Source organism: Vigna radiata, chromosome 8, assembly GCF_000741045.1.
Source record: "Vigna radiata var. radiata cultivar VC1973A chromosome 8, Vradiata_ver6, whole genome shotgun sequence".
In the NCBI taxonomy this organism is placed as follows: Eukaryota; Viridiplantae; Streptophyta; class Magnoliopsida; order Fabales; family Fabaceae; genus Vigna; species Vigna radiata.
This window is the reverse complement of record NC_028358.1, coordinates 21,328,301-21,346,611: the sequence shown is the minus strand read 5'-3', so window position 1 is coordinate 21,346,611 and position 18,311 is coordinate 21,328,301. Positions and strand designations below refer to the sequence as shown.

General features: G+C 35.9%; 1 protein-coding gene across 1 annotated transcript; it reads right to left on the bottom strand.

Annotated features, from left to right (window-relative positions):
- Positions 1–12,670: 12,670 nt before the first annotated feature.
- On the bottom strand, positions 12,671–13,770 carry LOC106771405 (thaumatin-like protein 1b). The gene is made up of 2 exons (XM_014657377.2): positions 13,664–13,770; positions 12,671–13,517 (listed from the first exon to the last, which is right to left on the bottom strand). Exons 1-2 carry the CDS (start codon positions 13,713–13,715, stop codon positions 12,841–12,843), a joined length of 729 nt encoding a protein of 242 aa, XP_014512863.1. The 5' UTR covers positions 13,716–13,770; the 3' UTR covers positions 12,671–12,840.
- Between the last annotated feature and the right edge of the window lie 4,541 nt (positions 13,771–18,311).

Sequence of the window (18,311 nt, the reverse complement as noted above, 5' to 3'; positions counted from 1 at the left end):
GTTGGTTGACATAGTTGTACTTTGTATTTTTCTTTGAAAATTTTTTGTGCTATCTTTTCATGGTTTTTGGGTGTTTATCACAAATTTTCATCCCATTCTATGTTGATTTGCATATACTTGTTGTTTACCTCCCCCCCCCCCTCCCCCCTCCTTTTATTTCACTCTATTGACTTTTGTTGATTGGAGTTGATTTAGTGTATGACTAGGGGCAATCGTTGGCCATTACCACCCTTTGATCCTGAATTTGATAGGACTTTTCATACATTAGTTAGGAATTGTAGAAATTTGTAGTCTTTGCATTTAGATAGCCTTAGTTGCATAATTCAATGCATTCTTCCTTCCCCCTTTCTTCTACATGTCTACCTATTTCGGTTATGAGCATACTACTTCTACCTATGCCTTTGATTATGATTCTCCATCTATATCCAGTGCTCCATATTTTGTTCATACAGCACCTGCTGCATCTAACTCTAATTATGGTTCTCATGTATATTCTGTTGATTTTTATGCTGAGAACAATATGGTTCATCCTCCAACTCTTGAGAGTGCTCTTTGGGAGCCAATTCCACCTATTGAGGATGATGTTCATTGCATTATCAACACTGGACTGATACATTTTGTCAACACCCAATTTCGTCCGGGTGACTAAATAATAAGACTTTTTTTCATTTTTATTTTATTTATTTTATAACTTGGTATTTCATATTTACAATTTTGTTTTCATTTGTTTTCTATTATTTCTTTAAAAAAAAGGAGAAAAAAGAAGAAAAAAAAAAGTTTGTTGTCAGGGACACGTTTTGGAAGGGTGCAGTGGTGAGAAAAACGGTTATGGGGAATTGATTTTGGGATCTCACGGGCACAAGGTGAGACTTTAGGGGACCATTTTTACATTCATCATCCATTGATTCAGGCAGGGGCTCTCTTGGCTATTTTCCATCATCACGCACACAAAAACACTCATTTTTTCTCTGCACCCTCTGCTCGGTTCAACCCATAACCACCTCCACCATTTTCATCTCCATCAAAATTTCCATTCCCATACCTCATCACCATTACACACACGTCATTTTCATCTCCACCATAATTTATCACGCACAGCCCACCTTGACCCATCATCACAGCCATATTCATTCATCATCCACTACACCACATCTCATCACCATCACACACACAACGCAACTCTTCCATCATTTCCGGTTTTCAAATCGCCTTGTCAGACTCCAATCACAATTCCATTCGGCTTAATGACCCATATGACCCATCCTTCACCACTCATCTTCTTCAATACCTGGAAAAATATAGAACTATCTACTCCACCACAGAAACACAGAACCCGAAACAGAACATAGAAGAACCCATTCCCCAGTTCCTAACCTTCATTCAACCACACACACAACAGGCCTCATGGTCCAGCACGTAGACTCTCAACTCCTCTTCTCCACCCTCTCAACCAATCCATTTTTGGAGCCTTACTCATCATTTTTTGGGGAAATCTGAGAAGCACCATCTTCCCTCACGATCAAACTCTCTCACCCTCTGTGTATGCGTCCAACCCAATTAAAGCAAAGTAGGGAAGAAGCCACTCGCCTCCAGCACCGTCTAGCATTCACCTGCAAATCCAACAGAAAACACAACACAATGGAGGCATTTCAATCACGGTGCTATAATGTAGCTGGGACGTGGCAGTAAGCAACACCATCAAACAGAGGAAGAAGAGAGAGCTTGGTGCGGTTGACTCGACGGTGTCGGCGACGCTGTCAACTGAGTAGCATACGATGACACGGTGATGGCTGCGGTGACTACCCTGGCAGCGGCGTGACTTCGATGGAGTCATTCACAAAACAAACCTCTAGTTCTGCTATCGGTACCTGCGAGTGTTCAACGGGAATGGCGTGGTATTGGGAGGTGAAGACACCTTCGACTCAGATCTTGTGACCCACGACGGCCGTTTCCGTTGACGGCAGCGACAGGAGTGCATCATGGATGTGAGACGTTTTCCTCTCGTGCGAGATGTTGGACTTAGTGAATGAACAACGCAGTGGCTGTTTTTGGTTCGATACCGATTGTGGTTTTGGGTTGGCTTTGGACGCCGGTAAACTTTCTGGTGATGGGTTGAGTTGTCGATATTGGCCAAAGCTTGGCGGAGAAACTATTGCACAATTATGCCGGCTGGGAGGAGGCGTGTCGCCGGTGATGGTCGAACAGAACAGGAGGGCCGTTGCGAAGGCTGGCACGATAGCGGAGAGGGGAGCTCGACGGAGAACGTCGGCTTCGACTTGGTCGCTCCGACAACGAGCATTGTTGCTGACGAGGTTGTGGACGGTGATTGGTTGTGGCCGTGAGCGGTGGAGATGAGTGTCTCTGGCTTCCTTTGACTGGAGAAGAAGACCCTGGGTCTGAGGCGCCAACTGCACAAATGGGGGACTTGTGGAGAACCCCTAATGAATTTCTGGTAGGGTTAAGAGGCCTTGGGCTTGAGCTGTTTCCTTTCTTCTCGCCACCGCGCAACTCTATTTGCACCACAAATCCAATTCTGCAAATAAAAAAAGGAGGCCTTGGGCCTAGTCAGCAAAATATCCAGTGGCACCCCCCAAATGGCACTACTGCACCCCTACCTTTGGTCTTGGGCCAATAAGTTTCATGTTGCACCCCTGGTTTTGTCTTCTGCACTCCCTTTTTCTTATTGGACCTATTGGACTGTATTATTTTTTTTTTATTATTGTCTTTGCTTTTATTTCTTTAACTTTAGAATTTGTTTTATTATTATTTGTTTGTTAAAATTAAAAAAATATAAAAATCATAAAAAATAAATAACAAAATCTTTTCCTTTTCTTTTACAAAAATTAAAAATCAATAAAAATTTATTTTAAAAGGTTTAAGCACACGTGCGACCATTCTGTCTATCTTGTGCTAAAAACCTTTTTCTTCTTCTTTCTAAAATTAATAAAAATTTATTTTAAAAGGTTTAAGCACACGTGCGACCATTCTGTCTGCCTTGTGCTAAAAACCTTTTTCTTCTATTAAAAATCAGTAAAAATTTATTTTAAGCACACGTGCGACCATTATGTCTGCCTTGTGCTAAAAACTTTTTTCTTCTTATTTCAAAAATCAACAAAAATTTATTTTAAAAGGTTTAAGCACACGTGCAACCATTCTGTCTGCCTTGTGCTAAAAATCTTCTTCTTCTTTCAAAAAATTAACAAAAAAAGTTATTTAAAAAGGTTTAAGCACACGTGCGACCATTCTGTCCGCCTTGTGCTGAAAACCTTTTCTCTTTCTTTTATAAAAAGTACCAAAAAATATCAAATCTTCAAAGACTAAAAACATTTTCAAACAAACAAACAGCTAGGATTACGTAACCCTGATTTCTCATTTTGAATGAGAACACGTAGGAGCAAGGTAAATCCTTGTCGGGCCCAAAAAAACAAAAAATATTTTTATTTCTTTATATCGTTGTTCTTGGGATAGTTAAATATTTTGCAAACCACATCTTTATTCGCGTATTTAATTAAAGGTACTGCCTTTGGACAGGCGTTGTAGGGTGCTAACACCTTCCCTACACGTAACCGACTCCCGAACCCAATCTTTGGTTTTCGTGGACTGTGCTTTATCATTTTTATGGTTTTTCCGTAGTTTTCCAGAATAAACTATGGTGGCGACTCCAAACTCTTTTTCCAAACTCGTTTCTTTTTTTGGATCGTCGTCCCGTCGCGATTCCGGTTGCGACACATTTGCTACCTAAGTTTCATGGTTTTGTAGGTGAATGCCCATATAAATATTTGGAGGGGTTCCATATCATTTGTTGTACAGTGAAACCTCCACATGTCCCGGATGATCATATGTTCTTAAGGGCATTTCCACACTCATTACAAGGTGTAGCAAAGGACTAGATGTATTATCTTCCTCCAGGATCCATCACTGCTTGGGAAGATCTTAAGTGATTGTTCTTAGTCGAATTCTTCCCTGCTCAACATCATTTTGATATGTATGGTTACACCAATAATCATGGATGGACGAATGAGCCTAATCTGAGATGTTATGGTACTCCACAACAGCAACATCAATATCAAGAACCACCATTTCAGGATACTTGTACGCCTCCACCAGTCCAGCAATATCAAAGTTAGCAACATGATGCTCCTGTCCAAATAGCTCCCTAACCTTCTACTTCTGACCCTACATTGGAGGATTTGTTGAAGCAGATGACCAAGTAGAACATTCAGTTCTAATAACAGACCAGAGCGTTCGTTCAAAGCTTGACCAATCAGATGGGGCAGATGGCCACTCAGTTGAATCAGGAACAATCTCAAGATTCAGAGTTACCATCTCAAACTATTCAGATTCCGGAAGATTTCAGTTCCATCAACATAGAAGATGGGAAACAGAATTATGTACTCATTGTGCCACCTACTTTTCCACCTTCATATGTCCCTACTCTTGCACCTGAAGAGGCTGATACTGATAAAGATTTTGAGGACCAGGCATGTATAAGCAGCAATTTTGAGCCAGGCAAACCCTCTTTGTCTTCCACCACTACTTTTGATTGGTTGAGGTCTCCTATTCAAAACAAGAAGATGGAAGAACCAGATAAGGAGACTTTGACAACCTTCAACGAAGTGGAGGTGAACATTACTCAAATTGATTATACTGTTGATGAGTATGCTTTTAATTCCCACTCTTTGCATCATAAGAAACAATGTTTTCCATCCTATATGAATACTTCTTATCCATGCACTAAATATGAATATGAGTTTATTGTTGATATGCATTCTAAATCTAAACATGATTCATGTTCTGAGAGTATATTTGATGTTCAATCTTATACATAGGGATTGAGTGTTCAGTCTAATCTTATTGCAGAGGTAAACATAGCTCTAACCAACAAACACCCACAGTTGACGACAAAGGTGCTCATATACACAAAGGCTTGTAGATCAATAGGCAACGGCTGAACCCACTCATAAAAAATCCTTGCTTCTTAGATCTAGCCGTGGAAGACATTAGTCTGGTCGAACAGATTTGGCGGATGAAGCAGTTCCTCAAAAGTTCTTTCATTGATCCGTGGTGAAAAACATTTCTCTGTTAGCTCACATTTGGCATCTTCCACCAGAGTTTTCTTTTTCTCTCCCCTTTCCACTTTTATTGCACTTATCCATGTCTTCTAATTGTACTGATTGCTTTGATTATGTTTGTGACACATTGGGGAGACGGTGTAGTTTAAGTATGGTCTATTGGGGGAGATTTTCATTTTTCATTGTTTCACTTTTTCTTTCTTTAGATTTTTCTTTGTTTAGGCTTTTCTTTGTTTAGATTTTTCTAGTTCTAGGTTGCTTTTGTTTAGTTTTAAGCTTGTCTCTGTGTACAGTTTTTCATATTTTATGAAAGATGATTTATTACCTATAATAATACATTTTGACCTTTACTACAAAAATGTCACCGCATCTAATCTATTATGACATGTTTTCTTACCTCTACCATAAAAAGTTTGAACATAATTTCAATTTTTCCATCGCGTCCACATATTATGAGAGGTCTTTCAAATATGTCATAATAACTCTTATTTTTATTACAAAAATGTCATCGATCAGCTTATTATAACAGATGGATTTTACCTATCATAATAGGTCGTCATAGAATCTTTTTTTTTTTTCACTAGTGTAGGTATATGGAGACTTGTAAGGTCTATCATATAAGCTAGATTTTTTTTTTTTTTATAATTTTCTTTCGTTTTATCATTTTTCCTATCTATTCAGTTTACTTGCAAATACACTTCATATCACCAGAACAAACAATTCCTAAGCAAATCATTTCCATATAAATGTCCAACAAACTTTAAAACATGACATTGTATATACATAATAAACCTACAACCTTAACAACTTTTACAAATATTCAACAAAAAAATTATATATGAACCTAATATTTTTACAAGTTATCAGTAACACTCAAAAGAAAGGAAACTCCTTTTATTCTAATTTCTTCCATCTCTAACTCCAAAACGTAAAACAAAGAAATCTCTGTCCAGTCGTTAATCACTGTAAAACGTTATTAACAGTTCCACTAAAAAGATGATTACAACAAATAGTGAATAAAACAGATAAAGAAACCTTCCTTCGACAAACGAACCGGAAGATGAACACTCTTCCAACTCGAAGAGAACCGCCCCGACAATCGGCACACGATACGCGAGCTTCTCCTATTCATGAGACCAGGCAGAGCACCTTGCTAACTCGAAGAGAATCGCCCCAACTATCGACACACGAAACGCGAGATTCTCCTATTCACGAGACCAAGCAAGGGAACTTGAACTATAGCTATTGAGAACTTCCTCTGACAAACAGTATTATGCAAAGCTTCTGTTCAACAACGTTATTTCTGAACTTCATAGAAACCCAATATATAGCCAGCTGCTCTGAATATCAAAGGTCAAGTCCCAACTGCCAGTAATAATCAATTATTGTAAGTAATAATCGATTATTTAAGTTCGTTACATGGTTTTTCAAAATATGATAATCGATTATGTGAGGTGATAATCGATTACTCATGAAAGACTCTTGATAATCGATTATTGCTTAACATAATCGATTATTTCAGTACAAAATACAATTTTTTACAAGATTTGAAGACTTTCCTATTACACTTATTTTCTACAAAGTGCTTTTAAACATTTCTAATATTTTCTTCAAGTAAAAATTCTTGTAGCATCATCAAAACTAATTTCTTCAATATTTGCTAATGCTCCTCATTGGTAACACAGCCGACTACATTACTAATGGATTCGACTATGCTAAAATCTTTGTACAGATTTTAAGAATCAGTGCACTGTTTATTTTTTAGAAGAAAAGAATTTCAAAATGTTTTACATGGTTGAAGTCGACTATGTGCGCCACACATTCGACTGTATCTGTTGTCTGATTTGAAATTTTTTTATGCTCTTGCACTCTAACGGTTATATTTTTTAAAAGTTAGTTGAGCATTGATTACTTAGTCAACTGTTGGTTAGCTTGGCATCCGTGAAGATTGCTAGATTTGGACCTGTTGATTACAGGGGATAGTGCACTTTGAGGATTGTTCAAAGTGGTGTTTGGCAGATTATAGAAGAGGGAATTCTTGCTGCAAGTCTTGCTGGTTTATTGCAGCTATATTTTGGTTTTGGGTTAGAGAGGAGATTTATATTTTTGACGTGAATGTCTTCTATAAATTGCTTGTTGTAAAAACCAAAACCATTATAGTGCATTTGCTTCTTGGGTGAAAGGACACTTGATGTAGGCATTGTTGGCCGAACCAATATAAAAACATGTGTTTGTTTTTCTTTATCCCTTATCTTTTACATTTCAGTCGACTCTATATTTCACGCAGTCAACTATGTTTTTCCGCTGCATACATATTCTGATTGGCTGCATTTCAAGAAAGTTCAAAAAGCTTTATACTTTGTTTTCAAGATTGCGAAAAGAATTTATTTTTGATACAACATCAATTAATCGCCCCCTCTTGGTGTAAAAAGAAGCCTACCTGTTTTCCAACATACTACACTTAATTAAACATTAAATTTCATTCGGGTACAACCTCAATCAAATTTTGGTGTCGTTGTCAGGGACCAATGATTCAGTTTTGAGTCTCTGTTAGTGTGTGTTCTGTGTTCTGTGTGTGTTTTGTGAGTTGTGTTGTTGGCATTAAGTGACACTGTGCTTTGGGCGCTGAGCGACACTTGTGTAGTGTGTGAATAGTTTCATCTTTTGTCTAATTAATTAGCATTTTTGGTTTTGATGGCTAGGGGCTTATTTTATATTGGAATTTGGTGTGGTCACTTCTTTTGACCCATATTTTGATAGGAAAATCCCAAAAGTACTTGTGGTTGTTCCAGTTAAGTTTTGTAAAAAACGTGTCAGCCAAAACTTTGCAACAACGCAATTTTTGCTCATGATGTCCGAATTGGATGTATCATATGTGCTTTTTGGGTATAAAAATGCGATATTGCCATTGTTCCTCGCTTGAGCTAGGAGCCTAGGCCTTTAATTCCTGAAAAAGGTAGTTTATTAATTTTTTTTGAAGTTTTATTTTTACCGCTTTCACACTTTCCTGTGTTGGTTGACATAGTTGCACTTTGTATTTTGCTTTGAATTTTTTTTTGCTATCTTTTCATGATTTCGGGCTGTTTGTCACAAAGTTTCATTCCATTCTGTGTTGATTTGCATATACTTGTTGTTTAGCCCCCTCCCCCCCTTTATTTCACTGTGTTGACTTTTGCTGATAAGACTTGATTTAATGTATGACTAGGGGTAATCTTTGGCCATTACCACCCTTTGATCTTGAATTTGATAGGACTTTTCATACATTAGTTAGGCATTCTAGGATTTTGTAGTCTTTGCATTTAGATAACCTTAGTTGCATAATTCACTACATTCTTCCTTCCCCCTTTCTTCTACATGTCTACCTATTTCGGTTATAAGCATACTACTTCTTCTGCTTGTGCCTTTAATTATGATTCTCCATTTGTATCCAATGCTCCATATTTTGTTCATACTTCACATGCTGCATCTAACTCTGATTATGGTTATCATGTATATTCTGATGATTTCTATGCTGAGAACAACATGGCTCATCCTCCAACTCGTGAGAGTGCTCTTTTGGGAGCTAATTCCACCTAATGAGGATGATGTTCATTGCGTTATCAACACTGGACTAATACATTTGTTGCTTAAGTTTCATGGTTTTGCAGGTGAATGCCCATATAAACATTTGGAGGGTTCCCATATCATTTATTGTACAGTGAAACCTCCACATGTCCCGGATGATCACATGTTCTTAAGGGCATTTCCACACTCATTACTAGGTGTAGCAAAGGTTTAGTTGTATTGTCTTCCTCCAGGATCCATCACTGCTTAGGAAGATCTTAAGTGATTGTTCTTGGACGAATTCTTCCCTGCTCAGCATCATTTTGATCTATATGGTTACAACAACAATCATGGATGGACGAATAAGCCTGATCTGAGATGTTATGGTACTCCATAGCAGCAACATCAATATCAAGAACCACCTTTCAGGATACTTGTAAGCCTCCACCAGTCCATCAATATCAGAGTCAGCAAAATGATGCTCCTGCCCAAATAGCTCCTCAACCTTTTACTTCTAAGCCTACATTGGAGGATTTGTTGAAGCAGATGACCATGCTAAACATTCAGTTCTAGCAACAGACCAGAGTGTTCATCCAAAGCTTGACCAATCAGATCGGGTAGATGGCCAATCAGTTGAATCAGGAACAATCTCAAGATTCAGAGTTACCATATCAAACTGTTTAGATTCTGGAAGATTTCAGTTCCATCAACATAGGAGATGGGAAACAGAATGATGTGGTCATTGTGCTACCTACTTTCCCACCTCCATATGTCCCTACTCTTGCACCTGAGGAGGCTGATACTGATAAAGATTTTGAGGACCAGGCATGTATAAGCAAAAATTTTGAGCCAGGTAGACCCTCTTTATCTTCCACCACTACTTCTGATTGGCTGCAGTCTCCTATTCAAAATAAGAGGATGAAAGAACCAGATAAGGAGACTCTGACAACCTTCAGCGAGGTGGAGGTGAACATACCTCAAATTGATTATATTGTTGATGAGTATGCTTTTAATTCCCACTCTTTGCATGATAAGAAACAATTTTTTCAATCCTATCTGAATACTTCTTATCCATGCACTGAATATGAATATGAGTTTATTGCTAATATGCATTCTAAATCTACACATGATTCATGTTCTTAGAGTATATTTGAAGTTCAGTCTGATACATGGGGATTAAGTGTTCAGTCTAATCTTATTGTAGGAGATAAACATAGCTCTGACCAACAAACACCCACAGTTGACGACAAAGGTGATCACATACTCAAAGGCTTGAAGATCAATAGGCACCAGCTGAACCTGCTCATCAACAATCCTTGCTTCTTAGATCCAGCTGTGGAAGACATTTCTCTGCTCAAACAGATTTGGCGGATGAAGTAGTTCATCAAAAGTTCTTTCCTTGATCCAGTGGTGAAAAACATTTCTCTGTTAGCTCAAATTTGGCATCTTCCACCATGGCTTAGGGGAGTTTTCTTTTTCTCTCTCCCTTCCACTTGTATTACACTTGTCCATATCTTCTGATTGTATTGATTTCTCTTATTTTGTTTGTGATACATTGGGGAGACTGTGTAGTTTAATTATGGTCTATTGGGGGAGATTTTCATTTTTCATTGTTTAACTTTTTCTTTCTCTAGATTTTTCTTTGTTTAGGCTTTTCTTTGTTTAAATTGTTCTAGTTCTAGGTTGTTTTTGTTTTGTTTTAATCTTGTCTCTGTGTACAATTTTCATATTTTATGAGAGGTGGTTTATTACCTGTAATAATACATTTTGACCCTTTTTACAAAAATGTCACCGCATCTAATCTATTACGACATGTTTTCTTACCTCTATCATAATAAGTTTGAACATAATTTCAATTTTGCCATTGCGTCCACATATTATGAGAGGTCTTTTATATACGTCATAATTACTCTTATTTTTATTACAAAAATGCCATCGATCGACTTATTATAACAGATAGATTTTACCTGTCATAATAGGTTGTCATAGAATCTATTTTTCCACTAGTGTAGGTATATGGAGACTTGTAAGGTCTATCATATAAGCTAGATTTTTGTTTATAATTTTCTTTTGTTTTAGCATTTTCCTATCTATTGAGTTCACATGCAAATACATTTCGTATCACTAGAACAAACAATTCCTAAGCAAATCATTTCCATATAAATGTCCAACAAACTTTAAAACATGACATTGTATATACATAAAAAAACCTACAACCTTAACAACTTTTACAAATATTCAACAAAAACTTAGATATGAACCTAATATTTTTACAAGTTATCAATAACACTCAAAAGAAAGGAAACTCCTTTGATTCTAATTTCTTCCATCTCTGACTCCAAAAGGCACAACAAAGAAATCTCCACTGACATATGCTTGAGATAGTTCTTTCCTTCCTAACATTCCATGAAGACAATTGACATGCCTTTAAACAGTTTCTTTAAATCCTCCATGTCAGTTTGGAATTCATGTTAATAAAGGATGCCTAAAATAAGAGATCATAATGTTTAATCATTTGAGTGAAATTATGATATAGACAGGGATGAAAGAAGAGTCAAATTTTTTATAAACTCTCGTCTAAGTTTCCAACTAGCATAGTTGAGTTTTAGCCTTGAGTTTAAGGGTTCTTTTAGGTCCTTTCTGGTGGTGTTTTAATGCACAACTTACTAGCTTATGATAAAACCATGATGTTTGGAACGTGAACTTAGAAGTTTTAGGTTGTCCTACTATATTTGATGAAACCTACATAACTATGATTTAGGAGTAAGGAAATCTACTCCTTTAGGTTCCATGATCAATTAATGTTGTTTATACCAATAATATTGATGTTTTCTACTTTTAGTTTTCTAATGTCCAAAATAAGCCAACAACAATGATTATTAATATTACATTTATCACTATATGAAGGAAATTATCACATATTGGGAAGGAGGGACAATTTCAATAGATGTTAGTTATCTTGATTGTATATATAATTAATTTGTAGTAGAATTTTAATTAACTAATTTTATATTATTTTTCTTTGTTAGTATTTTCCTGGTTGCATATGTCATGAGTATTCTGACAATCAAATAATTGAAGTTAAGAAAGATTGGTGTTTTTATCTCATTACTAAATGCTTATTTTAGGTTAGTATGTTATGGTTGTATATTGTCTTATAAAACTATGTCATTGTTCATGATAGGCATAGACTCTGAACGGTTTAAATTGTATATTTGTTTATTTTGATGTATTTTGAAATAATGTATTGATAATTTTTTATTCATAAACTGAAGTAATGAGTCTTCTTTTTGTCATCTTTGTCTTTTTCATATTTTTTCTAATATAATCTTTTAAAAATATTTGAACCAATAGAGAGTATAGGTTTGAAAAACATCTATTGAAAAATAAAATGAATTATGAAACAAAAATTTGGACCAATAGGCAACTTAGCTTGAAAAACTGTTATCTATTGAAAAATTAAATAAAGTAGTTTTTTTAAAAAAGAAAAAATCGGACCAACAAACAATGCTTATTTAAAAAAGCAGTGTCTATTAAAAATTAAATAAATTATTTTTTAAAAAAAGAAATTGAACCAACAAACAAGGCTTAAGGCTTGTTTGAAAAAAAAAAAAGTTTCTTGTAAGACCACCAATACACAATACTTGTTTGAAAAAAACGGATGTCTATTGGTGGCCTCATAGACAACATGTTTAAGCGTTGTATATTGATGATCATTAAATAGTGTTTGTTTGAAAAAACACTATCCATTGATGGTTTTTAAACAAGGACTATCTAACACTTTTTTGGAAACAGTACGGTTTATTAATAGAGAGTGCTCCAATAAAAAAAACGTCTAAAAAATGTTACATATTACACAATTTTATTTTATAATAGTGCTTTTCTTTTGGGAATCTTCTTCAATCAATCTTGATCGTTGTAACATAGATCAAATCTTCAAAATAATCTTTTAGATTTATTTCTCACAGATTCATTCCCTTTCTTTTTTTTTTAAGTATTTACCACATAATGTAAATCATCTCTTTGTATAACAAAATTATCATATTAGTTAACAGTCCAAAGGCACCAAATATAAAAGTTAAAGTTTATTGGATCATATATATATATATATATGATCAATACAATCACCAAAAGACGTGATTTCTTATTCATCATGACATGTATTTGTGCATACACTTATTTTTACACCGAACGAAGTGTGTGTCTCGTATATAGAGTGAGGAATTCAAGGGCAAAATGTGATGACATAGTCAGGTCTGTTGGAGCAAGTGAAAGTGCTGTTCTTGTCATCGTAAGCATAGGAATAAGCCTCAGGGCACTGTTCCTCGAAGAACCGAGAGTAGTCCGTTGGTGGACATGTCTCAGCCTTGTCGTATGCTCCTTTGCAACAATACTTATCATCTCCGAAAGCCAAACAAGCACTCTTGCAACCGATCACGCTGCCATCAGACCCTTTCATTTGAAGTTCTGCAGGGCACACAGCGTTGATGTTGCTCCGGCAAGTCGAGCTTTTGCATTCGCCACTACCACCTTGTGGGGTTACGGACATCGGGATGTTGAACCCGTCCACGTTGCTCACGTCGTAGAAATCTTGCCCTCCGTTCTCTGCAACCGTTATTTCTACCAAAGTTGCGGGTGGATTTCCACCTGCGCCGTTGCACGGGACTTGACCGGAGCCGCAATCTGCTGTGGCGCAACTGAACCTTCCGTTGTTGTTAGAGCATCCTGTTCGAGCCCAGAACCGACCTGACCATGGAGATGGAAGGTCCAAAGAGTTTGATGTTCCTGAGGCCAACTCGAAACCGGTTGACGATAACTGAGTCTTTTGGTCTCCGGTTAGGGTTCCTGGCCATACTGTGTATTGGCACTTGTTTGTGAAAGTAATCTTTGCTCCTTGAGACACTGCATATATACCGAACCCAGTTTATGAGCTGCTATAATTTGCAATGTTTACACTGTATTCTTAGATGCATAAACGAGTATAACAAGTAATATGAAACATGATAAAGCAAACAGGTAAAGAAATTGAAAAACCTAGATATATATACCACAGAAGAGGAATGCAAAGCAAAGGAAGAGAGCAGCACTTGTGGTAGTCATTGTTGGATACTAGTGGTTTTTGGTGTGTAATGGTGAGTTTTACATGTTGGGAAGCTTGCTATAAATAGGCTGCGAGGCTTGAATCTTCAACAATTGCATTTGCTACGTGGAGCAATTCTAGGGCATAATGACATTACTATGAGTGAGTCAAGTTGAAGGCTGCTGTGATGGATGACCATCATAATGTTTTATTACCCATATACATTACGTGTAGAAATGTCTAAATCGTTAATCTTCTAATCTACCGTGATCCACGGCATAAATGTTTTCGTTGTTCTTCCACTGAGAAAATTCCTTCGTCTTCATCTTCTATAGTCTATATTACTTGTAGATCATTAATTATGCCGACGAAACTTCAAATGATTCCATTTTACATCCATACTCTTCACTTTTAATCAACACCAATACGTACGTAATACTTTTTGCTTATGACCAATTCAATTCATCTCCTACATTAACTAAATTTAGTTTCCAAATATTAAAAATTACGTACCTCTTCCACTTCTTTATTCTCTTTCTCCTTTAACTCCGGCAACCACCGTCATCCTCCGACGACCACGGTCAACACCCCTTCACGACAACAATATGAATTCCAGTGATGTAAATTTATTTGCACCTAAACACCAATATAAAAACATTAAAATCATATTTTTCACGTAACTAACACATAAGAAAATAAAATAATTTTACTGCATTAATTATCTAAAAGAAATTATATAATTTAATACATTATTAACTCTAATATATTTTTTTTACACGTTTAAGCACTGATTCATTTCCCCCAACTTTATTTAACATCATATTCCTTTCATATATTTAAATCCACGTCTTACAATTTTATTTTACCTAAATCCACCTCTCAAATATAAATTCATCCTTGAAAATACCATTATTATTATTATTATCATTATTATTATTATTTTAATAATCATTCATTTATTTTTAAACCATACCGGCGTCACTATTTCATCTTCCCAAGAACTTAGACATAAAATATTCTCAGAGTAACCTTTTCTACCACAAACTCCAGTTTTCAAATAAATTTTTAATGACCTAAACATTATATAAGTAATGCATCGCCTAACCACAAACTTGGCAGCAGAGAGAAATAAATAAATAAATAAATAAATAAATAAACACTAAAGCATTAATTTTCAGGATTAATTTCCTCTTAAAACATGCATCAACTTTTAAATTATTTTCTAAAAATTACCCATGTACTAATAATATTCCCATACTAAAACACCGATGCCCAAATACTTTTGTTTTAACCAGTTGATTTCAGCATCAAATTTTACCAGAAAGAAACTTCACATTTTCAAACACTTTCCAGAGGTTTACATCTTGTAAGAGCCAATAAAATGTATGCTCTGAAAACAAAAGTATAACGTGACCCTTATTTACATTGGACCCTCTCACCATAGTTAAATCCAAATTCAATGCACCCAAATAGCATGTTAAGTAAATTAATCTTAGGTGCAGAAAAAAAAAACAAGTTTCAAACATTAAATCAGTTCAATTTATATGCCAAATTGTACTCCAATTTCCATAATATAAACAAGACACTACAATAGATTTTTTTTATTATTATTTTTTTTAACGCTAAAAAAATTACATAATTCCTAAAGACATAAATATAATTCATTTAGTTACTCTTATAGCATCAGAACAAATTGTTCCATCTATTCAAAATCATACAAAATAAAATCATAATATAAGCATATCAAACATCACTATTAATAACATTAATATCTTCTAAAAGAGAACTTATAGATATTCACCTCATACAAACAACAAGCTTCAATATTCCCTATAAACATTTAAATCAAATTTTAAAACAAATTAAACGTGGAATATCAAACCATGAATACCTAAACATTATATCCTTTCACAAGAGACCCAATGACAATTCACAACAAGTTGAATATAGTGAAAACTCCCTTATGTTGAATATACACATAGGGTCTTTTATTTATAATAGAAGAAATATGTGTTAAGCACAAAATACAAATAAGAAATATAAACAAACTAACTAAAGATCTACATGCCTCATCACCTCATCAGTCAACGATGGCAGTCCCTATAGTTTTGTCGCTTTCAGCCACTACAAGTCCCATCCTTACTTGATGGCAATTTAGCCCCTGGAGTTTGTCGTTGTCCTCCTTTGTCAAAGTCATCCTACTTGAAGTTTCATGGTGCTATTTAAAGTTTCGCAGTTTTCCACCACTATCCATAAATTGTTGTTAGTTGTTCGTCAAGATGTGATTGCGCATTTGATTGTTGCACACTCTTGAAGACAGATTACACATTTCAAATTGAGTTTATGTACTTCAAGCTTGGTCCATACAATCTGTATGTTCCAGCTTGAGGGGGAGTGTTAGAGATATTATATTTAGTTTATATTTATCTATTATCTTTAGTTTGTTTGTTTATATTTCTTATTTGTATTTTGGGCTTAGCCCATATTTCTTCTATTATAAATAGAGGACCCCATGTACCTTTAGTTGCAGATTTGCTTCTCTTTCCAGCGAAAAGTGTTCTTAGAACCTTCGACGATGCTAGTAAGAGCCTTCAATAGTTCGGTGATGGCAGAGTGCGACAAAACTTTCGACAGTGGCGAGCCTTTGACGATGGCAAGTCTTCGACGACATCGAACCTTCGACGGGAACCTTCAACGCGGCAGCCTTCAACGGTGGCGAACGAGACGAATGAAAGAGGTCTAGAGAAAATTGTGAAGGAGAAAGGAATCAGGAAAACCTAATTATGATTGAGAAAGGAATTGGGAAAACTGAAACCACAGTTAACTATAGTTAATCGTACTCAAAATAAAATAAATTCAGTATTTTTAAGTATATTTAGTTTTTAGTAAAAATAGTTTCAATTTTTTAAGTTTAATATAGTACAGATAAACTACAATTTCAGTTTTTTAAGTTAATTATGCCTAGCCCTAGTGAAAACCATATACCCATTCCCTGTTCAACCTTTTTATAATCCTTTATACCCCTATACTACCATTATTCTACCCAAATAATTTACCCTTAAACTCACTATGACCCTTGGAATCATCTCCACCCTAAAACCAACTATATTTCCTAATTACAATATTCCTTGCATGTTCCCTACACATGTCAAACCAACTGCATAATATTCATCACAACACTCTTTAATAGAGTAATTATTCTGGGAAATAAAATGCATCCTAATATCAATATGTGTCCCAACATCAAAGGCAAAATAACCATGACCGAACGAGAGGTATGCCCCCACAACTGCAACGCTTAACACCTACCAAACAAATTATCACAACCACAAAATCAAGCGAAAGATGTCAACTCCCCTTACTAGGATTTTAAAGAAAGCTTTTAAGGCCTTTAGGTTCCTAATAAAACTTGAAAGATCTTCCCTCTCCCAATGACTAGGACTTCACAGCTTGTTGTGAAGAACGTGGATACTCCCCTCCTCTCTACACTCTCTCCATTCGCAACACAACAGCAACACTAGGGTTTTATTTTTCTTTTCTTACGGTCGGCTCATGGGTGTAACCCTTTTTTCCCTAAGTATATATTTCATACCCCTCTCTTCTAACCCTAGATATCTCTTAAAGCCCACTAGCACTATCCTTTCCAATAGTTGTTACAGTAATTTGTAAAGAATAGTTAATTCTGTTTTATAACAGAATTAGTCAACTTTGGTAGTAGTCTTTTGTATATAAACATGTGTATAGTTGTAATTAGGGATGGCAACGGGTCAGATAATAGGATACCTGAACCCGACCCGCATGTACAAAAGTGTACCCGTTACCCGCCCCGCTACCGGCCGGGTACCCGCATAAAAAAACTCGCGGACTTTTTCCAACTCGCGGATATCTATTGGATACCCGTTAACAGTGTCTATATTGTTATCCAAATCCAAATTTTGACCCAAACTTTATTTTTCTTTCTTTTTCAAAACTTATAAACCCTAGATCTTCACTTCAAACTTAGATCTACATCAAAATATTTCATATCTGCATCAAAACATCTCAGATCTGCACTTAAGGATCTCAGATCTGCAAAAACAATCTCAGATCTGCACTTTTTGGGCATGAAGCCCACAACTAATTCTTCAAAAACCACCAATGTAAGGTTGTCGAAACCATCGGCCTCTGCCTCCTCCGCTGGTGGACGTGGCCCTTTCTCAGCCACATCCGACATCGCTTCTGGTGAGTGCTATTTCTGTGGTTTCACTTTTTGGCTTTTGTAATCAAAGGTGAAAATTTTTAAAAAAAAAATCGAGGGTTGTACTCAGGGCATTACCCTTTTCCAACAAGACCCTGCTTTCCTTAGCATTGAATCTCATCTTTCACTGATGTTTCCGTGCAGGGAGAAATAGAAAGAAGAAGAAATAAGAAGGGAAGGAAGTGTGAGAGAGAAAGAAGAAAGAAAAAGGGAACTTTACTTCACTTCCTTTGCACACCACCGTGGCAAAATTAAAAACATATATTTTAATTTATTTTTTAATTTCATAAAATAGTTAGGGGTAAAATTGAAATTTTGGTTTCTAAACGGGTAGCGGGTACCCGCAGGTACGGATAGGATGATACCCGAACCCGACCCG

Bases quoted from the DNA above. Each gene is read 5' to 3' on its own strand.
- LOC106771405 (XM_014657377.2), bottom strand. From the start codon at position 13,715: ATGACTACCACAAGTGCTGCTCTCTTCCTTTGCTTTGCATTCCTCTTC. The intron at 13,518-13,663 runs GTATATATATCT...GTATATATGCAG, and splicing joins CTTTGCATTCCTCTTCTGTG to TGTCTCAAGGAGCAAAGATT.